The sequence below is a fragment of the Podarcis melisellensis genome, assembly GCF_964234715.1.
Source record: "Podarcis melisellensis genome assembly, chromosome: 17".
Lineage (NCBI taxonomy): Eukaryota > Metazoa > Chordata > Lepidosauria > Squamata > Lacertidae > Podarcis > Podarcis melisellensis.
Genome location: NC_138534.1, coordinates 14,199,052 through 14,225,247, shown reverse-complemented (window position 1 = coordinate 14,225,247; position 26,196 = coordinate 14,199,052). Strand labels below are relative to the sequence as shown.

The 26,196-nt window shown below is 46.3% G+C and overlaps 1 protein-coding gene across 4 annotated transcripts in view; it reads left to right on the top strand.

Moving 5' to 3' along the window:
* FOCAD (focadhesin) overlaps nt 1-26,196 on the top strand; it is a 136,942-nt gene that overhangs the window by 89,120 nt on the left and 21,626 nt on the right. For all 4 annotated transcript variants that reach the window (XM_081893681.1, XM_081893682.1, XM_081893680.1 and 1 more), the window contains exons 24-28: nt 610-651; nt 1,810-1,918; nt 3,318-3,434; nt 19,350-19,588; nt 21,230-21,319. In XM_081893681.1, the coding sequence (XP_081749807.1) occupies nt 610-651; nt 1,810-1,918; nt 3,318-3,434; nt 19,350-19,588; nt 21,230-21,319 (597 nt within the window). The remainder of the gene's footprint in view (nt 1-609; nt 652-1,809; nt 1,919-3,317; nt 3,435-19,349; nt 19,589-21,229; nt 21,320-26,196) is intronic.

Sequence of the window (26,196 nt, the reverse complement as noted above, 5' to 3'; positions counted from 1 at the left end):
GGGTGCCACCACCAAGAAGGCCCTCTGCCCGGTTCACTGTAACCTCATTTCTTGCGGTGAGGGAACCACCAGAAGGCCCTTGGCGCTGGACCTCAGTGTCTGGGCTGAACAATGGTGGTGGAGATGCTCCTTCAGATCTACTGGGCCGAGGCCGTTTAGGGCTTTCAAGGTCAGCACTGACACTTTGAATTGTGCTTGGAAACATCCTGGGAGCCAATGTAGATCTTTCAGGACCGGTGTTATATGGTCCCAGGGGCACTATTAAAATAAAGTGACCACTGGCTTCCTAGGAGGGATCTCTTTATTTTCATTACCAACAAGGTAATGGATCACTTTTTAAGCGGTGTATAAAACCCCCCAGAATATTTATTATGTTAATGTACCTCTTCATAGTGCAAATAGAGTGTTGAGGTTTCTGAGTTTTGTTTTGTTTAAACAGACACACCACTAAATACTACCAGATAAAATAAATTTAGAGCGTAATCTCAGGAGCTGCTCGAGGGCTTGTGAATGAGCTGCTCTTTTTATTTAACTGATGCGACCGTATCATCTGCTCAAACTTTGCTTCAAAGCTAATGCCACTTCTTTCTTCGCCTCCTTCTTCAACAGGGTCAGAGATATGCTGACGGATGTGATCAAGGGCGCTTCCAAGTAAGATATTTATTTACGTGGGGTGCTCTTTCTTACGCGGTGGGGAGTATTATGGTCCTCCAGTGGTGTATCATGGGTTGCCAGCCCCCGGGCCCGCACAGAGGTGGGTGGGTGGGGGGCTAACACATGTACATTCAACTGCCCAACGGCGTCCACATCACCCAGGAGATCGTAGCTACAGAGATGAGAAGAGACATTCTGTTGTTTGGAGAGGTTGCTTCCTGGTTCGCGTGGAAGAGCTGTTTTCAACAGAGCCCAGAGGTGGAAGCGCACAGTTGTATTGAGGCAGCACCGACTGTTGAAATTTTGCACCCCCTAACAATTTTGCACCTGGGGCAACCGCCCCTATGGGGCCACCCATGCTATGCCACTGTGGCTGCCTACTTTGGGTTGTCCCTTCCCATCTTGTTACACAGCATCTTCTGAAGGTGATGGGCACTTGAAGACTTCCTTCTGAGTTTAGGTCCTGTGAACTCAAGGGGAAAAGACCCTTTGCCCAGCTTTTCTTCTTCTTCCAGGGCTAATCCATATTGGGGTGCCCTTCACAAAAAGCATTGCTCCCCCCTGCCCCGTGAAAAGCTTGCCTTTAGAAAAGTGTTCATAGAATCCATCTCTCTATGAAAGTGTATTCATGAATGTTCCACTTTATGACTAACGAACACAAAATAATGCTTGTTCTCGCGTGTTTTTGAGTCTCACAGAACTTCACAATTTGGGCAAAACAGTCATTCTTGTTAGGTCACGGTACCAAATTTAGAGTACAGTGGACGCTCGGGTTGCGAACTTGAACCGTGCGGGAGGCACGTTCGCAACCTGCAGCGTTTGTAACCCATGACCCACGTGTCTGCGCATGTGCAGGTTGCGATTCAGGGCTTCTGCGCATGCTCAAAGCATGATTTAGCACTCCTGCGCATGCGCAAGCGCCGAAACCCGGAGGTCACCCGTTCCGGTACTTCCGGGTTTGGCGTGGTGCACAACCCAAAATCGCGCAACCCAAAGTGTCTGTAACCTAAGGTATGACTGTATATTTCGTGAAACTGTCCATTACCCTTTAATTTGGACATGTGACCTTCTTAAATTCAGAGCTATGTGCTCATTTCCATCCCACCCCTTGTGTTTCTGTTTGTTTTTCACCACCGATTCAATCATTTCCAACAGGGAAAGTCCAGTGGTCAAGGGGAATTGTATTCTAGCCTTAACAGGCCTTGCAGTTGCGGTAGCCAAGCACGAGAAAGGGCTTTCTTCAGACAGCGAAGAACAATTCAATGTGAGTTCAAACTATCTGACTGCTTTGTCATGATGTTCAATGAGTGCGCTTGAAGTAGCACCAAGGAGGAGGAACCCATTTTAAAGGAATCTGTACCTGGAATCTGGCAGTTCTCACCTGGTAATATTTTATCTGTGTTGGACAACTTTTTACATCAAGTGCCCATTAATGCCTGAGACACTTATGCACTGTTAGTTTTTCTTTTCTAAAAAAACCTGACTAACTATATGCAAAATTATGAGTGGGTGGGGAAAACTCCCTCATATTTCTGCAACACAATTGTGTAAGCATTTTTTTTTTATTCCTTACTGTTTCTGTGCTTATTTGAGGAAACCTGGCATATATATGCATAAAATATGGATATAAAAATACATAAAATATGTGATAATTGTTTGTGTTATTAGCAGAACTGGCAAAACAGCTTCTCATCAACATCAGGGAGTTAGACGGAAATAAGAACAGATCTGTATGGATAAACTCAACAGGGAGATTTTCGGGAAATTTCATCCCTAATAAGAAGTGTTTACCTTTACCATTTCAGATGTTTCTGTTCAAAATTTATTTGCATGAAATCTCATTGGAAGTAGTCAGTTGACTTTTGGGGGAACAAAAGCTGGCATTCAATTAAGTTGTACCCAGAGTAGACTCACTGGAATTAAAGGAACTAAAGTTCGGTCCATTCATTTAAATAGGTCTGCTTTGAAGAAAACTTAGTTGAATGCCACCCAAAACTTGGCAGGCTAATCAATTAAAAAAACAACACATTTTGTTCAGTTAAAATGGCAGTCTTAAATATTCTTTTATCTGGAAGTACATCACACTGACAAGAGTGGGACTTGTTTCTGAGCAGCATGATTCAGATTGTTCTGTGAATCTCTTTCGAACAGAATTTCTGACGTTTACACCTCTTTGGTGCTGAGAAATGAAGGTGGAGGGGTTATATGTTGGACTATAACTCCCATGATCACGGGTGATGCTCTCTATTGCTGTTCGAACGCATCTCCTTTTGGAACATTTATATATTTATTTGTGTTCAGGGAAGCTTTTAATGTTTGATGCATTACTATATTTTAAATTTTCATGGAAGCTCCCCAGAGTGGCTGGGGAAGCCCGGCCAGATGGGCGGGGTATAAATAATAAATTATTATTAAATTATTATTATTATTGTGTGTGTATGTGTGTACCTTTTATACAGACGCTCAGAGGGTTTTCTTTTTAGCACTCCTAATATTAATTTCTAGCTTTAAGAATTGCTTTAGTTTTAGTTAGCAAAAGGTTTCTCGGGCTGAGCACATATGTCTGCTTTTCCTGAATCACCTATTCAAGCTAAACAGAGGTGGTGACAAATATTTAATTGGTCTTGGTCTTGCTAGTGCTCACAGTCTTTCTGTCGCTTCAGACCGAGGTGGACTTTCTTCTGACAAACCATTGGATCTGCATGGTGATAGACACCCTTCTTAGCATCATCGACAGTCACTATCGCCCCAAGGGCCGAGTCTTCCCGTGGTTCTATCAGGTAGGCCCAAGTCTATTTTACCAGTAAAGGCTGAAATGATCATACCTGTACGCTTCTGGGAATGGGGAATGAATAGATCTGGATCTGGATCATCTCTGGGTATGTGTAACCAAGCATGGAACACACTCTCTGTTTCCCTTTAAAGTCGAAATGGGAGGAAAATGGAGCTCACTGCATAATCTCCATAACGCACCCCTCATTTTCATCCGAGAAATGTTGGAGGGTATGCAGTGGCGTAGCGTGGGGGTGCAGGGGGGGCAACATCTTGGGGGGCGCGCTCACTGCCTCCGGAGTCGCCGAAGAGCCTTGGGCGCAGGCTGTAGCAGAGCCCCATGTCTCGCGGAACCGACGAGTTGTGCGCGCGTCCGGGCTGAAGGCGTCCGGCAGGCAGCGGCTCTCAGCGCTCGCCGCGGTCCCCACGAGTCATAGCCGCGGAGGGTGCACCAGGCAGCCCCTCCTCACAGCCCCGCCACTGCCGCTGCTGCTGCAGCTGCAGCTGCAGCTGCTGGGCCATGTTGCATTTTCCTTGCCTCTCTGCCCTCCTCCTCCTCCTGGCAAGTGGCGTTGTTTGGGCGGCAGCACCAGCGGCAACTCGCCTCAGATCACCTGACACGGACCTGCTGCCGCCGCCGTGGCTACCTTACTGTAAATACCCCAGCCCAGGCAGCAGCAAGAAGAAGCTGGCAGCGGCGGCAGGTTAGGGGTTAGGGGGCGCAAATTACTTGCCTTGCCCCGGGTTAGGGGGCGCAAATTACTTGCCTTGCCCCGGGTGCTGACAACCCACGCTACGCCGCTGAGGGTATGACACAGCAGTGAAGGAATGTTCCACTAGGAATGGGCAAACTTTGGTTTCTCTCCATTTCTAATGTTTCCAACCTTAAGTTCAGCTTGCATCTTTTTTTAAAGTACTCGTGGAAATTTCTCCACACTTCAGTGCGAATTTCTTCTCATTTGTATGCAATTTTGCCTAACATGCACCTCTTTTTGCAAAATAATGCAATGCATTTTTCTATGTTATTTTCATCAGCATATGCATTTTCATGCACACCTTATCTTGGTATAGTGGTACCAAGGTTCTCAAACTTAATCCATTCCTGAAGTCGGTTCCAAAACCAAGGCGCGCCTTCCCATAGAAAGTCATGCAATTAAAGTCATGGATTAATCCAGTCCAGACTTTTAAAAACAACCCCTGAAACAGCAATTTAACATAAATTTTACTATCTAACGAGGCCATTGATCCATAAAATGAAAGCAATAATCAATGTACTGCACTATAAAATAAGTACAGTGGTGCCTCGCAAGACGAAATTAATTCGTTCCACAAGTCTTTTCGTCTTGCGAGTTTTTCGTCTTGCGAAGCACGGTTTCCCATAGGAATGCATTAAAAATCAATTAATGCGTTCCTATGGAAACCGCCTTCCGACCAGGTCCGGGGACAGTCTGTACCCCAACCTCTTCTGAAGGCTGGCGGGGGGCGAAAGTCTTTGCTTCCCCCCCGCCTGCCTTCCCTGGACAGCGGAGACTTTTCCGCTGTCCCGGGGCGATCTTAAAATGCTGGCAGACGGCAGCGAAGGCTTCGCTGCCGCCCGCCAGCATTTTAAAAGCCCCCGGGACAGCAGAGACTTTTCCGCTGTCCCGGGGCGATTTTAAAATGCTGGTGGGCGGCAGCGAAGCCTTCGCTGCCGCCCGCCAGCATTTTTAAAACCCCGGGACAGCGGAGGACTTCTCCGCTGTCCGGGGCGATCTTAAAATGCTGGCGGGCGGCAGCGAATGCTTCGCTGCCATCCCCCAGCATTTTAAAAGCCCCCGGGACAGCGGAGACTTTTCCGCTGTCCCGGGGCGATCTTAAAATGCTGGCGGGCGGCAGCGAAAGCTTCGCTGCCGTCCCCCTGCATTTTAAAATCGCCCCGGGACAGCGGAGGAATTCTCCGCTGTCCCGGGGCGATTTAAAAGCCCCCGGGAAGGCAGGCAGGGGGGACAAAGACTTTTGCCGCCCGCCCGTCTTCAGAAGAGGTCCAGGACCTCTTCTGAAGGCTGGCGGGGGGCAAAAGTCTTTGCTCCCCCCCGCCTGCCTTCAAAAGCCATCCGGGATAGCGGGAAGCGCTTCCCTGCTATCCCGGACTGCTTTTAAAATGCTGGCGGTGGGGACTTCCGGAGGCGGCGCAAAACGGCAATGGCGGTCCTCTTTACCGTGTGAAGAGGGGCTCCGCGAAAAAGGGTCGTCCGCTGCGGCAAAGCGGAGACCCATTAAGACAAACCGTAGGCAGAGCGAGCCTGCGGCCGTGGGACTCGGCGGGTGCCAGAAGCCCCCCCAGAAACGAGGAAGGGACCTCGTAAGAGGCTCCGGAACGTGAACGGGGGAGCGGCGCTGTGAGTTCATCGCTCTTTTCGCGGAAGTGAAGCCGCGCTGCTGTTGCGGATGAGCGTCGACCTTTCTTCTTGAAAATCATCGTAATTGGCTGCAATTTACCCGTGAGTAAGGGGTATTAAAGATTGACTAAAGATTGATTTAAATTCGTTTAATTCGGCTGAAAACGGGAGGCGAGTAACAGGAAGTCCGCCTTCCGGTCCTGCTAATCAGAGCAAAGCAAAGAACCCGATGTGGGCTGAAGCGCTCAAAAGAGACTTTGAAATTAGTATGAAGGGGCATTAACAGACTGTGTTCCTCTAGAAATTAAAAAGATTGAAGGATTAAATCTGTTGGTTCATTGCGCTAAGGAATCTTCCCCCTATTGTGAAGGGACGTGGAATTGAAAGGGATAACCGAGCTATCGGACTGCCAGTGTTGCAAAGGAGTACTGTCAGGCTGCTGAAACTTTTTTTTAAGTACAAATTGTTGCATTGATGGATACACTATCGCTTTAATACTGATATTGGAACCTTTCCGTTACCTTGTGGCACTATTTTGAAACAGAACTATCTGAAAGCCTCCTTTTTGAGCTTGGGGACTATAAAAGTTGAAATAGGAACTTTGATGGCGGAAAAGAAACTTTCTTTCTTATGAAAACCCCCCCTAGTGGATTTGCGGAGGCATAGAGGTCTGGGAACTGTACCTTATTGGGATTTTTTGTGGTTTAATTGTTTACATTCTGGACTTGCCTTTCTCATGGATTGAAAGACTATTTGACCTTGAACAGAGGCAGCTGGGGAATGAGTGGCCTAGGGAAAACAAGAGCATCTAAAGCTAAGGAAGCTTTAGCTGAGGAAGCTAAAGAAAAGAAAAAAGATAAGAGAGCTGGGCAGCTTGTTCAAACAACGTTGACTCATCAACGCAGATCTTCGGTACCAACTGTGCTGACGGCGCAGGAGGAAGAAGTTGAAACGCTTGCAACAGAAGATATGGCAACTGGAGGAACTGATCCAGTCTTGAAACAAATTTTGGAACAACTGGCACTTTTGAATAAGAAGGTGGACGATCAGTCATCTAAAATTGACAGAGCTACATCTACTATTAGCAAGTTAACAGATCAGGTTTCCCAGCATACTCAGGCTATTGAGAAACTGCAAGGAGCTACGGCGGAGAACTACAAATTAGCTGCGGAAGCCAATCAAAAAGCTGAGCAAGCGTGCAAAAAGGTGGAGGAGATCAAAGGGGAAGTAAGACCTCTGAAAAGACAGGTAGGAGAACAGCAAGCCTACCTGTCAATGGTGGAACTGAAAAGTAAGGAATGCAATCTTAGGCTGAGGGCCGTCCCAGAGCTGGAGCAGGGCAACCTAGAGGAATTTTTGACGCAGATGTTTTCTAAATTTTGGGGGGTTGAGGAAGATAAAGACTTCAAAATTGTGACGGCCTTCAGATTGGGAAGATCGGTTAAGAAAGACAAGTCCAGAGACTGTTTGGTTTGTTTGAGAACAAGAGAGGAAAGAGACAAGATACTAGGCCAACATTTTAAAAAATCTCTGGAAGTTGAAGGCAAAAGGGCAGAAATTTATAGAGACATTCCTAAATATCTGTTGGATCTTAGAGCCTCATATACAGACTTGGCAAAATTGTTAAGGTACAACGCAATCCCTTACAGGTGGGAATTTCCTCAAGGTCTATCATTCACCTACAAAGGAAAGAAGGTAAGAATTAAAACACCAGAAGACCACCAGAAGTTCCTACACGACAACGAGGAGGACCTCCAAAAGAGAGCTGCAGATTCTTGGCCTCCACCACCGGGATCACCACCAAGACCCGTACCATCTGGAGGCGGACCGGCACCACAGCCTTCGGGAACGGAGGACAAATTAGATACCCAACTGTGATATCTAAGAAGTAGACCAGGATGTCTCTGCAGCTTCTTAGTTGGAACATAAATGGCGGGAATTCTCCAGAAAAACGGAGAAAAGTATTTCATATTTTGAAAAAAGAACAATTGGACATTATTTGCCTGCAAGAAACACATGTGACAAGACTCCACAGAAAAGTGTTAATTAACAAAAGGTTAGGCCAAGAATTTATCTCATCGGACAAAGTTAAGAAAAGAGGAGTGGTGATATATGCAAAGGAGAACTTGTCACCAAAATTCGTATTCAAAGATGAACAGGGTAGAATTTTGGCAATTGAAATTCAGACACAAGGAGAAAAGTTTTTAATTCTAGGAATATATGCCCCAAATGATGGAAAATCGGAATTTTTTAAGAAGCTGCATGAGACTATGCTGGACTATTTGGATTACAACAACATTATCATGTTGGGAGATATGAACGGTGTCGCCTCAGTGAATATGGATAAGTCGCAAAGTGCTAATATAACGAAAGACGGCAGACTACCAAAAACCTTTTTTGAAATGATTGACAATTTGGATTTGATTGATATATGGAGGATCAAGAACCCTCTAGGGAAAGAAGGAACTTTCTTTTCTGAGGCCCATATGACATGGACGCGAATCGACCAGATATGGATAACTAGAGGGCTGGCACCTAAGACTAGAAAAGTGGAAATCTGCCCAAAAACCTGCTCCGACCACAACGCTTTGAGAATGGAACTGAGATTAAATACAACCGGATCTTTCAGATGGAGAATGAACGACGCTTTGTTAAGAGATCAGGAGATTGTTAAGAAGGCCCAAAAAGTTTTAAAGGATTATTTTGAAATAAACTTAAAGACAAATGTGGAAAAAAGAACAATCTGGGACGCAAGTAAAGCAGTTATGAGAGGGTTTCTAATACAGCAGAATACGATTAAAAAAAGGCTCTGGAATGAAAAGAAGGAGAAGATTTTGGAGAAAATAAGAGAAGGAGAGAAAAAACTGAGATCCAGGCCTAAATCAAAGGAAGTATTGAGAGAAGTGAAGTTTTTCCAGGCACAATATTCGAAACTGATAAATCAAGAGGTGGAATGGAAAATTAAACAAATGAAACAAAGATCCTTTGAATCTGCTAATAAGTGCGGGAAGTTGTTGGCTTGGCAGTTGAAAAAGAGACAAAAGCTTAACACAGTTACAAATCTAGAGATTGAAGGGAGAATGGTTCAGAAACCCGAGGAAATTAGAAAGTGTTTCCAGAGATATTTCAAAGAACTTTATTCACAAAGGCCACAAAAAGGCTCGGAGGTGGACCAATTTGTCACAACTAATGGATTACAAAAAATACCCCAGGAAATGAGAGCAACCCTGAACTGTAATATTACAATCCAAGAAATTGAATGCGCCATTCAGAACCTCCAACTGGGCAAGTCTCCGGGACCTGATGGACTTACTTCCAAATATTACAAGGCATTGAAGGATTCATTGATACAACCATTGTTGGAAGTTTGTAACCAGATTATGGAGGGGAGGAAGGCACCGGAAACGTGGAAAGAAGCTTTCATCACGTTGATACCAAAATCAGAAACTGAAAAAACTCAACTTAAAAACTACCGTCCTATCTCACTCCTAAATGTGGATTACAAAATCTTTGCAGACATTTTGGCAAGCAGGTTTAAGAAAGTATTAAATGAAGTGATTCATAAGGACCAAGCAGGCTTTCTCCCTGGCAGACATCTATTTGACAACACAAGAAACATCATTGACATTTTGGAATTTTTACAGACTAACTCAAATACAAGAGCGGTGTTGATCTTTATTGATGCGGAGAAAGCCTTTGACAACATTTCTTGGATGTTTATGAAGAAAAATTTGGAAAGGATGGGAGTAGGGCGGGGGTTTGAAAATGGAATAGAAGCAATTTATTCAGAACAAAAAGCTAAATTGATAGTAAACAACGTGGTGACAGAGGAGTTCAAAATTGAAAAAGGGACACGACAGGGGTGCCCTCTATCTCCTCTGTTGTTTATTTCAGTCCTGGAGGTGCTATTGAACATGATTAGAAATGACCGGTTGGCACAGGGAATTGTGGTCGGAGAGAAACAATATAAACTGAAAGCATTTGCAGATGACTTGGTATTAACATTACAGGAGCCAGCCTCTAGTACTAAAAGAGCGTTAGAATTAATTTCTGACTTTGGTCGGGTGGCGGGATTCAAGCTGAATAAACAAAAAACTAAAGTTTTAGCAAAAAACTTGACAACTACTGAAATAGAGGAGTTCAGAAAAGAAACAGAACTAAATGTGGTTAAAAAAGTAAAGTACTTAGGGGTGCACCTGACCTCCAAAAATTTGAATTTGTTTAAGGATAATTATGAGAAATGTTGGTCAGAGATCAAAAGAGACTTGGAAACATGGTCAAGACTGAAACTTTCCTTGTTGGGCAGAATAGCTGCTATAAAGATGAATGTATTGCCGAAAATGCTATTTTTGTTTCAGGCCCTCCAGATCGTGGATAAGGTGGAATGTTTTGGAAAATGGCAGAGGGATATATCTAAATTTGTCTGGCAGGGCAAAAAGCCCCGAATAAAGTTTAAAATACTAACAGATGCGAAAGAAAGAGGGGGGTTTGCCCTGCCGGATTTGAAGTTATATTATGAATCTGCAGCCCTCTGCTGGTTGAAGGATTGGATTTTGTTGGAGAACACCGATGTCCTCGACCTGGAGGGATTTGATAATGCTTTTGGGTGGCATGCATATTTGTGGTATGACAAGGTTAAAGTCCATAAATTGTTCAAAAACCATATTGTCAGAAGGGCAATTTTTATGGTCTGGTCAAAATATAAAGACTTATTGGAGAGTAAAACTCCGAGGTGGCTCTCACCGATGGAGGCCAAAGCACGTAAAAGACTCAATATGGAGGCCCACTGGCCTAAATATTGGGAAATAATTGAAAAAATTGGAGATAAATGGAGGTTGCAGAGTATGGAAAAGTTAAAAAACAAGGTGCGAGATTGGTTGCATTATGCTCAAATTCAGGAAGTTTTTAAAGCGGACAAAAAAGTGGGTTTCCAGGAGGAAAAATCGAAACTAGAGACAGAGTTGCTTGAGCCAAAATCTAAGCTGATTTCGAGAATGTACAACTTGCTGCTTAAATGGAATACACAGGATGAGATTGTTAAATCCTCTATGACAAAGTGGGCGCAGGACTTGGGGCATAACATTATGTTTGAAGACTGGGAAAGGTTATGGAACACCGGAATGAAATTCACGGCATGTAGTGCCTTGAAGGAAAATATTATGAAAATGATATACCGGTGGTACATGACCCCAGTCAAGCTTGCAAAGATATATCACCTGTCTGATAATAAATGTTGGAAATGTAAAGAAGAGGAAGGGACATTTCTACACCTCTGGTGGACCTGCCCGAAGGTGAAGGCCTTCTGGGAGATGATACATAATGAACTAAAAAAGGTGCTTAGATTTACCGTACCCAAGAAACCGGAGGCCTTCCTCTTGGGCATGGTAGACCAGAGGGTGGCCAAGAAAGATAGAACTTTCTTTATGTACGCTACTACAGCAGCAAGGATCTTGATGGCAAAGCACTGGAAGACACAAAATCTACCCACACTGGAAGAATGGCAGACGCAGCTGATGGACTATATGTGTCAGGGAACTGACATCTAAAGCGCCGGAGGCGCAAAGGCTCACTGAGGGTGAGAGAGCAGTAGCAGCGGAAGAGGGAACCAGTAGAGGGCGAGCAAGAACTCCAAGGGAAAGTGAGTCGGAGGGATGGCTCAGAGACGCTTCAAGCGAAACCAGTGGGGAGGTCTCAGGACCTCCTATAGGGACACCCACACCTCGACGGAAACTGTCACGCCGAGAGGCCAGACGACGTGTTTCCGTTAAGGAGCTTTTATGTTGGAAACGTTTCCGAAAGCAGCCACTTTCGGATTCTACTAGTGATTGACGCAGCCATGCTGGAGGGGCTCCGTCACAGGCAGAGGTTTGAAAGCCTGATCAAACTCTGAGGGACTTGCATTTTACGCACAAGCAGCTCATCGTCCCATCACAGCAATCCGAAAGACTCCGAAAGCCAGCTTGTGCAGGGAGAAGCATCATGAGCAATCCAGCCGGAACCGGGGAAGCAGGAGCAGCTGGAGGAGGTCCAAGCCTGGAAGAAAGGTACAGGGCGTTGGAGATCCAGTTGGCGCTGCAAACGGCGAGGCTTGAGGAGAGGAGGGCTCAGGATGCAGAAAAGGGAAAGGAGAAAACCACCCCGCTCGCCAGAAAGGTGCCAGGATTGGTGCAGAAATTCGGGGGGGGATCCCAGGAACTATCATGCCTTTAGAACAGAGATGCAATACGCTCTAAACTTGCAGTTTGATGACTTCCCCGATGAGGAATCGCGAGTGGCGTATGTGATTGGCCATCTCGAATCCGGGGCGAAAGATTGGGTTAGACCCCTGATGGCAGCGAATAATGAGATCTTAAAGGACACGAGGAAGTTTTTTCGTGCCATGGACCTGATGTTTTCCAGCGATATTGAGCAGGGGGTGGTGCGAAGGCAGTTAATGGCTTGCCAGCAAGGAAGCAGATCTGTCCGTGAGTACTGGACTGAATTTACCATGTTGATTCACAAATTGGGGTGGGACCTATCGGCGGAGCCCATCCAAATGCTTTTCGAAGAGGGGCTTTCTTCAACCGTCAAAGATGAGCTTTCCCGGGGCCCCAGGGCGGAGTCTATGGACCAGTTAACCAAATCTGCGCTGGCCATAGGAGCGCGCCAGGAGGCGAGGGCTATGGAAAAGCGGGAAGGGAAAGGAGACCGTTGGAGGGAGTTCCGCATTCCAGACATTCCAGAGCCACCTTTCCCGCCGGCAGAGCCGATGGAAGTTGGAACAGCGCGGGCGCGCGCAGTTTCAAATCCCAGTGAAGGGCGGAAAAAGGAGGGAAAGAGCGCCAAGAGATGTTATCTCTGCCAACAGCCAGGGCACTTTGCCAGAGTTTGCCCACAAAGAAAGGAATGGCAAGGGATGGCAGGAGCTGTTGGGGGAAAGGAAGAGGAAGGCAAGGAGCAAGTAAAAGCCAACGCCTGGCTGCCACCGTTGGGGCACAGCAGCCAGGCCAAAGAGCAATGAAAGTGCCCATGCCAGAACCCCCCAGACCCGCTTTAGTGATAGAGGTGTTACTAGAACTGCCAAACGGACACCCACTAAAGGTCAAGGCGCTTTTGGATTCAGGCAGCTCCTGTAATTTCCTGAGTAAGGAGTTTGCAGCTGAGCACCAGATACAGACTATCCCTTTAAGTAACCCCTTGCAGGTGACTACGATTGACGGCAGAGAGCTGTTGGGGGGAGAAGTTAGCCAACAGACTGTCCCGATGATAATGAGAGTGGCAAGGCACACCGAACAGATAGCGTTTAATGTGGCCATCCTGGGAGGAGCGCCCATCATTTTGGGGATGAGCTGGCTGGCGCTACACGATCCGCTAGTGGGCTGGCATCAGAGGGTGGTCTCCTTTGGGTCAGCGCATTGCCTAGAACACTGCAAGGAGGGGAAGGTTTCGGGAGGAGACAGAGTCACCCTAGCGGGGATGGAAGTGATGGACAAAGGGAAGGTGCCCCCGCAATACGCAGATCTGAGCAACGTATTCAGCGAAAGGGAAGCAGACAAACTGCCACCGCATAGACCCTTTGACTGTCAAATCAACCTACTCCCAGGGGCCCAACTCCCAGTAGGCAAGCTGTACGCCATGTCAGACAGGGAGATGCAGGAGCTGAGGGAGTTCATTGACAAAAACTTGAAGCGAGGTTTCATCAGAGAGTCCCGAGCGGTGGGGGGCAGCCCAGTGTTCTTTGTGGACAAAAAGAACACAGACAAACCGAGACTGGTGTGTGACTTCAGGGCCCTCAATGCAGTGTCGGAGCCCCTGGCTTTCCCTATGCCCCGAATTGATGACATTTTGACCAGAGTAAGGAAGGGAAAGATTTTTACAAAACTGGACCTGCGGGGGGCGTACAATCTGATACGCATAAGGAAGGGAGATGAATGGAAGACCACCATGTTTACCCCGTTGGGAGCCTTTGAATACCTCGTTATGCCCTTCGGTCTACAAGGGGGCTCCGCGTGTTTTCAAGCTTTTATAAACCACGTTCTGGGACCTTTGCTCTACAAGAATTGTGTGGCCTTTTTAGACGACGTGTTGGTGTATTCGGAAAATGAGGAACAGCATGTGAGGGACGTTCGAGAAGTGTTGGGCAGGCTGCAAGCCAACCAGCTGTGGGTGAAACTGGAGAAGTGCCAGTTTCATACCAAGGAGGTGGAATTCCTGGGGTACCGCTTGTCAGACAAGGGATTGGCCATGGATCCAGGCAAGGTCCAAGCGGTACTGGAATGGAAGACACCGAAGACCAAGAAGGACGTGCAAAGATTCTTGGGATTTGGGAACTTTTATCGGAAGTTCATCAAGAACTTTGCCCACTTGACGGCGCCCATCACCGACTGTCTCAGCAGCAAGAAGAAATTTGTTTGGACGGCAGAGGCGGATCGAGCCTTTGAAGAACTGAAAAGGGCTTTCGCCTCGGAAGAACAACTTCTGCATGTGGATTTACGAAAACCCATGAGAGTGGAAACAGATGCATCCGACCGGGCGGTAGGGGCGGTCCTTCTTCAACCGGGGAGGAGTGCGTCGGAGTGGAGACCGTGTGCCTTCTTCTCGCGGAAGCTGAATAAGTCCGAGAGGAATTACACGGTGTATGACAGGGAACTACTTGCCATTCACGAAGCATTCCGGAGGTGGAGACATTTATTAATTGGGGCACAACACAAGGTGCAAGTGTGCACCGACCACAAAAATTTAGAGTATTGGAGAACAGCTCGAGTGCTCAACCAACGACAAGTGAGATGGGCACAGGAATTCTCCAAATTTAACTTTGAGATTTGTTATGTGCCAGGCCCAGAAAACGTCAGGGCGGACGCGCTCTCACGCAAACCAGAATATTGGGAAGGGGAGGGGGTGATCGAAGAGAGACATGTCATCCCGGAGGACCGCTGGGTGTGTGGGGCGGCGATGGTGGGGCAACGAGAACTGGTGGAGGAAACGGAAAATGATGAATATGCCCAGGATAAGCTCAGAGGTCTCAGGGGGGAGGGCGAGAGCCCCGGAGGTTTTGAGGAAAGAAATGGGGCATTGTATTACAAAGGGGCACTGTATATACCCGAAGGTGAATTGAGGGGGAGAGTACTCAAGCAGTTGCATGATAGCCCCACGGCGGGACATTTTGGGCAACACAAGACCATGTGGTTGGTTACCAGGGAATTTTGGTGGCCTAAGGTGAGGGAAGATGTAAGGGAGTATGTAAGAGGGTGTGACCAATGTCAGCGAGCCAAAGGGGAAAGAAGGGCGCCGGCAGGGTTATTAGAACCTTTACCCACACCAGAACGGCCTTGGGAAGCGATATCAATAGATTTTATGACGGATCTGCCAAGGTCCAAGGGGAAAACAGCCATCATGGTAGTAGTAGACCTGTTAACTAAGATGTGCCACTTTGTAGCATGCTCACATGCAGTCACAGCGGAAGAAACGGCGAAGTTGTTTGTGGAACATATCTTTAGGTTGCACGGGGCTCCCTCGAGGGTGATCTCAGATCGAGGCAAACAATTTACTTCCAGGTTCTGGAGGAAGCTCATGAGCTTGTTACACGTGGAAGTCAATTTTTCAACTGCCCGGCACCCTGAAACCAACGGGCAGGCGGAAAGGGCAAATGGCATTCTTCAACAATATCTTAGGTGTTATGTCAATGACAGAGAGAACGATTGGGTCGAAAAGTTGGCGTTGGCAGAATTTGCCTACAATAATGCGGAGAATGTGTCCACAGGGATGAGTCCCTTTTTGGCTAATTACGGGTGTCACCCCAGGGCATTTCCAGGGGAAGGAGGGGAGAGATGGAGCGTCCCAGCGGCTGAACATTTTGTAGAAGAGATGGAAGCCATCCATCAGCAGCTCCAGCTCAACTTAGAAAGGGCTAAGGCACAATATAAGAAGCAGGCAGACAAGAACAGAAGGGAAGGTGAAACCATAAGGGTGGGGGATCAAGTGTGGTTGTCAACCCAAGGGTTGCCGTTCAAAGGGGGTTGTAAGAAACTGAGGCCCAGAAGATTGGGACCCTTTGAGGTGATTCAGCAGGTCAACCCGGTAGCTTTCAAACTCCGATTACCCAATCACATGAAATTGCACCCAGTGTTCCACAGGTCGTTACTGTCACCATACAGGGGAGGAGGTGAAGGGGAGCACGTCAGGGGACCAGCCTTGGAAGAGAGGGAACGCCGCAACCATGTAGCGGAAATCCTCGATTCCAGGTGGAAGGGAAATCAGGTGGAGTATTTAGTGGCGTGGGAAGGGGAACCGGAGTCAGAAAACACCTGGGTAAGTGCGCAGGAAGTCAATGACGAGGTTTTAACAGAAACGTTCCATCAAAGGTTCCCGAGGAAACCTCAGCCGATAGCAAGGTTTAGGAGGGAGTATTTCGGCACCACCGATGAGGAAGAGGAAATGGAAGGGTTCGCGGAGTCGGAGTTGGAAGAGGGAGTGGACTCTGATGACGAAGAGTACCTAGAGAGTAGGAACAGCAACAAGTGGAAGGAAGTGTTCGCGACGTCGGAAGATGAGGGAGGTTCTTTCAAGGGTTTTACCTCCTCACCGCCAGTAGGAGAGGAGACGGGAGGGGGTGAAGGGGGCCCTGGAGGGGAGGTGGATGTCAGGGAACTGACATCTAAAGCGCCGGAGGCGCAAAGGCTCACTGAGGGTGAGAGAGCAGTAGCAGCGGAAGAGGGAACCAGTAGAGGGCGAGCAAGAACTCCAAGGGAAAGTGAGTCGGAGGGATGGCTCAGAGACGCTTCAAGCGAAACCAGTGGGGAGGTCTCAGGACCTCCTATAGGGACACCCACACCTCGACGGAAACTGTCACGCCGAGAGGCCAGACGACGTGTTTCCGTTAAGGAGCTTTTATGTTGGAAACGTTTCCGAAAGCAGCCACTTTCGGATTCTACTAGTGATTGACGCAGCCATGCTGGAGGGGCTCCGTCACAGGCAGAGGTTTGAAAGCCTGATCAAACTCTGAGGGACTTGCATTTTACGCACAAGCAGCTCATCGTCCCATCACAATATGGAACTGGCTGAAATGACTGGCAGAATTCGAGACTCGGGAGAAGAAGAAACGGAGGAAGTTTGGGAAAAATTTAAGGACTATTTGAAAAAGCACTATAAGTTGTATGAATGTTAAAAAATGCTCCTTTCTAGGAAAGTACAGCTTCAGTATCGGTAAATTTTTGAATTGGTAAATAAGGCACAACAAGACAGAAGTGGTGTAATGAAATAATTTTATTGTGTTGAAACTAAAAATTAATGGATTTGGATTGAAATGTCTAGAGACCAGATATCACGATAAAATGGAAGATATATTATTATGTTTAAAATAAGTCAACAAATTGCTGAGGTTTTGGATTTACAGAGAATGCAGTGCTCGGAAGATGGGGGGAGCCCATTAGATTTATGGAAATATGTTTTTGCAATTTGAATTTTGTATACTATAAACCTAATAAAAATTATATTAAAAAAAAAAATAAAATGCTGGCGGTGGGGAGCAAAGCCTTTTGGCCCCCGCCGGCCTTCCTGGACCTCTTCTGAAGGCCGGGGGGGGAAGGCTTTGCTCCCCACCGCTAGCATTTAAAAGAGGTCCCCGGAGATTTCCCTATGGGCTTTCTTCTTGCGAAGCAAGCCCATAGGGAAATTCGTCTTGCGAAGCGCCTCCAAAACGGAAAACCCTTTCGTCTAGCGGGTTTTTCGTCTTGCGAGGCGTTCGTCTTGCGGGGCACCACTGTAAGACAGTATTGTAGATGATTTAAAAAATGTATTTTTTTTCCTTACCTGCACTGATGATAGTCATTGTTTGGATGGGGGGCTTTTATCCATTTCCACAGTCACACAATCAATCAGTAGTTGAACTGGGTTCCACACAGTCACAAAAAAACAAATTAACCGAAAGAGCCTCAAAAACAAAAAACGCTAAATAAATAGCAAAAACAAAAGCACCAAATATAAGTTCCAAATATCGCATCAGAACACTGCAATCAGAAACAGAAGACTTGAATTACAATGGGGGGACGCAAATTAGCAGTGCAACTGTAAAAACGAAAGCTCAGGACTCAAAATGGAGCACGTTCCGCTTTTGAAATAAAGTTCGCAAACCGGAACACAGGTTTGCAGCATGTTCCAAGTTGTTCCTGAGATAAGCTGTTTGAAAACCGAGGTTCCCCTGTATATGAATGTTTGTACACGTTATTTGGCAGGAGAAGTGCCTTGCCAATCTTGGGAGAAGTGCAAATCTCAAAGTGTTTCTGTTCATTGGAGGCCATGCAAGTGGCTCATTGCAGGTTTTTGCGAAAGAGCTGTCAGTATAGGCTTCCTGGCCACAGAGATATTTTTTGCTCTATAAGACACACTTTTCCCCTCCTAAAAAGTAAGAAGAAATGTTTGTGCGTCTTATGGAGCAAATGCAGGCTGTGCAGCTATCCCTGAAGCCAGGAGAGCGAGAGGGATCCCTGAGCGAGAGGGATCCCTGAAGCCAGGAGAGCGAGAGGGATCGGTGCACAGCTTCAATGCTGAAGAGGCGCTGCGCAGAGAGGGAGAGAATATTTTTTTTCTTGTTCTCCTCTAAAACTAGGTGTGTCTTATGGTCAGGTGCATCTTATAGAGCGAAAAATACGGTAATTGTGGACGCGGGTGGCGCTGTGATCTAAACCACTGAGCCTCTTGGGCTTGCTGATTAGAAGGTCGGCGGTTCAAATCCCCGTGACGGGGTGAGTTCCTGCTGCTCTGTCCCAGCTCCTGCCAACCTAGCAGTTCAAAAGCACACCAGTGCAAGTAGATAAATAGGTACTGCTGTGGCGGGAAGGTAAACGGCATTTCCATGCGCTCTGGCACTCGTCACGGTGTCCCATTGCACCAGAAGCAGTTTAGTCCTGCTGGCCACATGACCCGGAAAGCTGTCTGTGGACAAACCCCTGAAAGCAAAATGAGCGCTGCAACCCCATAGTCACCTTTGACTGGACTTAACCGTCCAGGGGTCCTTTACCTTTTTACCTTTTACCTTACAGTTGGCCAGCTGTGCTGTAATGTGGGTTTTCAAATTTTAGCACTCTGCTGCATCTAAGTTTTGGAAAGCAAGTTATGTATTTAAACACTGTGTTTTATTTGTTGTGAATTGCCTTGAGTACATGGGAGTTGGTGGAAGGGTTTACAATTTTAAGAATAAATGATTTTCAGCAAGCTTTAATCTCCTTGCATTCTGTGAGATTTGCAAATATTTCAGTCTCTGCTATTGGTGAATCATTTCATGGGAAATTCCAATAAAGCTGTAATTACGGAATTAATTAACATTCGCAATTATATATCTATATAAGGAACAGGGTCATACAGTCCCATCTGTTTTTCCAAGTGCAGATTTGAATGTCTTTTCTCCGTAAAGGAGCATATTATTTGCTAAAAAACAAAACATTAGTAAACATAGCCTTGGATAATTCTGTCGTCAGAAGAAGTGCAAATACAGTTTTGTTTCTTTTTAAGATTTCCTAACGATGTAAAGGGCAAAGTCAATAACTTTGGGGGTTTTTGTTTTGTCTCCAGAAATCCTACTCTGGTGAAAACACTGCTAGTGTTATTGCCCGTTCCTGTGCAGCGACGGCTTTGTCTCTCTTGGTGCCGGTTTTTATTGCATCCTACAAGGAAAAGGTTGAGGAAGTCCTGAATTTGCTGGTTGCCATGTTACCTGGGAAACCAAATGCAGATGAGTCTCAGGCTGTTCAAATTCACATGGGCCTTGCTTTGGGGATGTTTGTCTCGCGATTATGTGAAGAGAAAGTCAGGTATGGATTACCTTGTATAGCAGGTGTGTAAATAACTCCCCACCCCCACCCCCTTCCCATGTGAGACATTTAAATTATGCAGAGCAACCTATTTAGATTTCTGCACTTAACGACTCCCAAGGTGCTCTGCAAGACGATTTCGTTATCTCTTGGCTTCCTTGACCTCCCATCTTCTTCCTCTTTGTGTTGTTTCTCTAAAACACATAGAATTAATTTGTTAATGCTACTCCTCCCTGCTCCCACTGACCCGCAAAATGTGCTCTGAGTCTCCCACCAACTCTGCTAGAGAGGATGTTGGATGCACGTGGCAGGAGCAAACAGGGAAAGTTCTGTTTCCAAGTGGAAATTTTTGCCATGAGGGAATTAGTTGGATATCACCCCAAACCTACAGGTGATTTCACCTTAAGATACCTGGTTTCCACCCCCCCACACACACACCTAACCCCAAAAAAACATTGGTTGCATTTTAGTGTCCTGTTGGAAGTCGCCAAGAGTGGCTGAGGAAACCCAGACAGATGGGGAGGGTATAAATAATAAATAATTCTTCTTCTTCTTCTTCTTCTTCTTCTTCTTCTTCTTCTTCTTCTTCTTCTTCTTCTTCTTCTTCTTCTTCTTCTTCTTCTTCTTCCAGCGCTTGTCTCAAGCCTCTTTCTTAAAAAGCAGAAGCAAATCATGGCTCTGCATTTCCAAATTCATCCCAGTATAGAAAACAGAGAAGGCAATGAACCTTTCTCTCCTAACCAAGATGCAGGGCCAAAGTTAAAGAGGCATTAACTAGCCCTGCAAAGTTTAGCCCCTCCAGTGAGGTTGCCATTCCCCTTGGCTGCTTATATCCATCCTGTGACTTGTATCCGCATTCAGTGTGTGAATTGGGCTGGGGTATAGAAGGATACCCAAAACTGCGGGAGGCAGCGGAAGACAGGAGTGCCTGGTGTGCTCTGGTGCATGGGGTCACGAAGAGTCGGGCACGACTAAACGACTCAACAACAACAATGGAAGGATATGTCAATCAGTCCTCCGCCAGGGCCAGGGCCTTTTCAGTGATGGCTCCGACCTGGTGAAATGATCTGTCCCATGAGACCAGGGTCCTTCAGGATTTAACCGCCTTCCGTCAGGCCTGTAAGACAGAGCTATTCCGCCTGGCCTTTAATTTGAATTCAGCCTGATCTTTTATTTCCCTTCCCTTCCCTCCCCTTCCCATTTTATGAAGCTCTGAGACCCTACAGCCAATTCTCCCCTGGCCTCCTCGCTGGCCCAAGTAGGACCAATTCAGCCAGCTAGCCCTGGGGAGTATCTAATACTTATTAGATGAATTTCCTCTAAATTGATTTTTGAACTTTGAATTTTATTGTTATTCACGTTTTTATACCGTATTTTATGTTGCTTTTACGATTAAGTGTTTAAATTTCTTGTTAACCGCCCTGAGCTGGGTTTTTGAACTGGGAAGGGCGGGGTATAAATAAATAAATATTATTTTTATTACTATTATTATTAATCCTCGTAGCCCAGTGGCTGTCATTGGATGAAAGCGCCTTAATAATTGCCACTTACAGAGCGCCCTGAAGGAAAGCAATAGGAAATGCAGCGGAGTGTCATATTAGTATCACACAAGTATTTTCTTCCTCTTTGGGTTTGGTCCAGTGATGTCTCTGGAAAACAAATGGATCTGCTGTTGCTGAAGGCCTTGGATGCCCTCGAGGGCTGCTGCTTTGACACAAGCCTGGAGTACAAGTAAGCGTGTCGTACAGTTGCCTGCATTTTGACTGGATGCGTTGTGCAGTACTAGCTGTGCTCCCTCTAGCTATTCTGGCTTCTGGCTTAGCCTCGCAGCCTGCATGCTCTCCATAAGACGCACACACATTCCCCCTTACTTTTTAGGAGGGAAAAGGTGCGTCTTATAGAGCGAAAAATACGGTATATCATACAAGCTTGAAAAGATAGAGACAGGGACAAACAGTTCTAAGCGACTATAAGGGAGGGAGCGTGAAGGAGCACAGGTCTTGCAATTGGGGCCTAGTTTGTGGTGCAAACCATCCTTCGACAAAAATCCATCATGGGCGAACCATGTGTTTAAGGATTGGTCTGGCTAAGGGCAGTCTGGAGTTGGTGTGGCAAAGCTCAATTAATCCTAGTGGACTGACTCCCACTGCTGCCTTGTCTTAAATTGGCAGGCTTAATCTACTCTTGGCAGGCTCCTGTACCTGTAACTTTCATCCACTTTGGCTAAAATGGAAAGAGGTTGCAGATTCCCACCATTAGTGAAAGGAAAAACACAGAGCATCTTGGAACCCTAAAAAAACAGGTTGAAGCACAGAGGGCATACTCAAAAAACAGATTAAAAATGAACAAATACAGATTTAATGTGAATATTGGGACTTTTCCACACCCCTATTGTTTTGGTCTGTTTTTGTTTTAATGTACCGTATTTTTCGTCCCATAGGATGCTCCGTTCCATAGGACGCACCTAATTTTTTGGGGGGGAAATAAAGGGGGGATTTCCTTTATTTCCCTCCCAAAACTAGGTCGGGGAACAGCGGGATAGCGGCGCTGCACCTCCCCGCTGTCCCCCGAGCTTGTGGGGCTGGCCGATGTCTGCCCGCGTGCGGGGCGCTCTGCTTCAGGGCATCTTGCGCACCGGGCGGCAGGCTGCTATCCACAGCGTGGGGAGCCCTGCGGGAACTCCCGCGGTCTCCCCAGGCTTGCTGATAGCTTCCTGAAGCCTGGAGAGCGAGAGGGGTCAGTGCGCACCGACCCCTCTCGCTCTCCAAGCTTCAGCGAAAGCCTGTATTCGCCCCATAGGACGCACACAGATTTCCCCTTCATTTTTGGAGGGGGAAAAGTGCGTCCTATAGGGCGAAAAATACAGTAATTGCTTTTCTTTGTATACATGTTTCAATTTCAGCCACATGTACATGCATTTTCAGGGTACATGTGCAGTGAAACAAGTACATATATCTGCCCCAAATATTACAAGGTGAGCTCTAATAAGTACCTGTTAAAAGTATGGTTTGTGGAGCAACTCTGACTGACAGGCAAGCAAGCAAGCGCAGTCACACACTCTGGAGTTCAGGCACTGGTCCTTGCAATCTGCATTTAAGGGAATTGGATGTATTTATTTGGGCCAATAAAAATGACTCTTCAAATGAGGGCGTTTGCTGCCTTTCACAGCAGCGGAAGTGTTTCATGGAAGCCGTTATTTCCATACAGCATGTGGGAAATTGCATCCATACAAACCCTGGGCTGCTTCACCCATTACATTTCCCCACACTGAAGTGTAAGGAAAACAATGTGTTCCCTGTTATATGATTCCCCGCCCCCTTTTCATTTCATTTCATTTATTAAACTTTTTAGTCGCTCATCACCCAAGAGTCTCCGAGCGACTTACAGCAAAAAAAAAGAGAAGATATACCATATATAAAACCATAGGGGAAGGGGGGATGATATAATACATTAATATTTCCTATAACATAACATCCATTAAAAAAGCTTTATGACTTCTTCTATGTTGTTATTTACTGTTTGCTGTTTTCATTGTAATATTACCGGTAGTTTTAAAATAATAATACTTGGCATTTGTAAACACTTTGAACACTCTAAGGAGTTTCACATGCACTGTATTTCTGCAATTTTACAACCACCTTGTGAGGTAAGCCAGCAAGACTGCACTCATACAGAGCATAGCTGTCAACATTTCCCTCCTCTTAGGGGAAAATTCCCTTATTCCGAATAGGATTTCTCGCAAGAAAAGGGAAAAGTTGACAGCTATGATGCCATGAGCACATTGATCAGGAAATGTGCTTCAAGCAAGACACTCTTATTTTTGGTTCATGAGTAAGCCTACTGCCAGCTGAGGCAGCCCAAGCCTAGCAGAGGCAAAACAAACCTTTGAAACTGAGTTTGACTTATTCCCCGCTTTTCAATAGTGCTCGTTCCACCAGGCTGCCTTATTTGGTGCAACAAGGACTAGTTGGCACTGCAGCACAAAAGCATTGCATCTTGCTTTTTGGCCACTTCAGAATTCGCTGGAAATCTGGACCTTGCTGGGAGCAGAATAGCAGAATCCAGCCATTCAAATGCATGCAAATATATGCAGATTCTGTGCTCCCTTGGCCCAGGGTTTAGATTTGCATTTGTCACTGGGAATCTGCAACCCTCTCTGTCACCAAAGAAAAGCTTGGTTTGGGGTTGGATTGGCACGACTCTGCTCCTGGCCTGGCAAAGTGGAAGGGGCATATGGCAAAAGGAAGCTGCGTCGGCCGCGTCGCTTTGCAGTGCCCCCTGCTTCAAGTTGGAGTTCCTGAACAGCCTGAGATGAAAGCCTCGCGGCCCTCGCCAAATTAGCTTCCCCTGCCAGGCAAAAGCAGATGGAAGGACTGAGACAATGGTGCGGAGATGAAAGATCTTACCCATCCCGTTTGAAGTGTGGGAAGAAGGGAAAGAAATAAAATCCTCTGTTACTATGGACACGGCGTGGCAACATCTCCTAGGTGGGAAAATATTGTTAGTTTCGGAACTTCTTGCCCCATTTCAAGGTAGATTCCATGAAATTCTGAAAGGGGAGGAGGGCGCCAGTGTTTTGACTTGGCAGTGGGATGTCCAAGTTGCACAACCATCCCACGCTCAGCATTTCATCACCGCCACAAGTGAATTTGCCTAATTCCTTCAGCCCCTGGCCTCCACCTCGTCCTCCGGCAGCAGATTCCATAGCATAATTACGCGTTGTGTAATCTTACACAAGCTTTTACAGTGGTGCCTCGGGTTACATACACTTCAGGTTACATACACTTCAGGTTACATACACTTGAGGTTACATATGCTTCAGGTTACAGACTCCGCTAACCCAGAAATAGTACCTCGGGTTAAGAACTTTGCTTCAGGATGAGAACAGAAATTGTGCTCCGGCGGCACTACGGCAGCAGGAGGCCCCATTAGCTAAAGTGGTGCTTCAGGTTAAGAACAGACCTCCGGAACGAATTAAGTACTTAACCTGAGGTACCACTGTAATTTTGTCTGACCTGAATCTACAGCGTTAAGAGAGAAACACCCCCTTTCGCCACACTATAATATGTTGGCATAATCTTCTGCCTTTTCCCCTTTGTTGCCTGTCTTTCTAAACTAAAAGGCCTGTTGAATTTATCCTGATCCGGAAGGTCCCTTGATCCTGTCACTTGCCCTTTTCAGCACCTACAAGATCCTTTTTAAGAGGAGACATCCAAAACTTTAAGCATCATTCTAAATTTGAGACCCAAAGGGACCAAACCATCTCAGTCATCCAAGCTTTGCCCTCTTCCAGAGCACTCTTATTTCAATCCCACCTTATCCCATCCTAGTTTCTCCCCCCCCCACAAAAAAAACCACCTTAGCATTTCATTCCTACTGAGCATGCTCAGTCCTCATTGGGACGTTTCAGGGGTTCCCCCTTAGAGGTTTTTTCCCAACAGCTCACATTTTTCAGTTCTTCAAACATCCTTGGCCAATGAATTGATGTTTTTTAATCTGCCAATTAGCTCCAGAACCCCCAGGGAATTTTCTGATTGCCTAAAAGACACGTCTCCCTGGTTTTCAGGCGTATCTTGCATGGGGTCTGTTGACAATGGGCAAAAGAACTATCTAAGATGCATTGCTGCCATCTGGTGGGGGCAAGAACTTTCAATGTGCAATTGTACGTAATTTAGTGCTCCTGCGCTATGAAATAGTTATGCCAGTGGGCATTTTTGTCTAAAAGCCCGTTCATTCACAAATGCCTCCATAGTACATTTGCTGTGAATATGTGGGATATGTCATCAGAAAGGGAAATGCCGTACATTTCCATCTATAAGACTCAAATTTAAGAAAATGGGAGATGGCACAAAGTTGTTGAGCTTTTTGGGGGGCGGGATTACCCAGGGTTGTTGAGTGAGCTTTTTTGGGGGGGGTGCCACACACTCACTCACCCACACACGTCGCAAAATCTGCCTCCCATCTGACCCATCGCTGGCAGAAGCTGCCAATCGCCCAACTGCCAGAGCACCAGCCAATCAACACCACCCAATCAATGCCACAACCAATAGCACACACAATAACCGTGGCAGCAACCAATCAAACATCCACCTTAGGCACTACCCATATATGGCGACCCCCACTTTTTAGCATGATTTAGTAACTCTAAACTCTGTGTGTACATATATATAACCCCCCCACACACACACAGAGCATGTAAACTTGCCCTTAAATGTTCTGTGCATCTTTTCACATTAACTCATCTGAAAGTGTCCATAATATCAATTTCTCATGTACTGTTTGTAGTAATAGTTACAGATAGGTAGCCGTGTTGGTCTGCCATAGTCAAAACAAAAAAAATTCCTTCCAGTAGCACCTTAAAGACCAACTAAGTTAGTTCTTGGTATGAGCTTTCGTGTGCATGCACGAAGAAGTGTGTATCTGAAGAAGTGTGCATGCACACGAAAGCTCATACCAAGAACTAACTTAGTTGGTCTTTAAGGTGCTACTGGAAGGAATTTTTTTTGTTTTGTTTGTAGTAAGAAATGTTTTGAGAGACAGTGTGGTGTAGTGGTTAGGAGTGGTAGACTCAATCAGGTGAACCGGGTTCGATTCCCTGCTCCTCCACA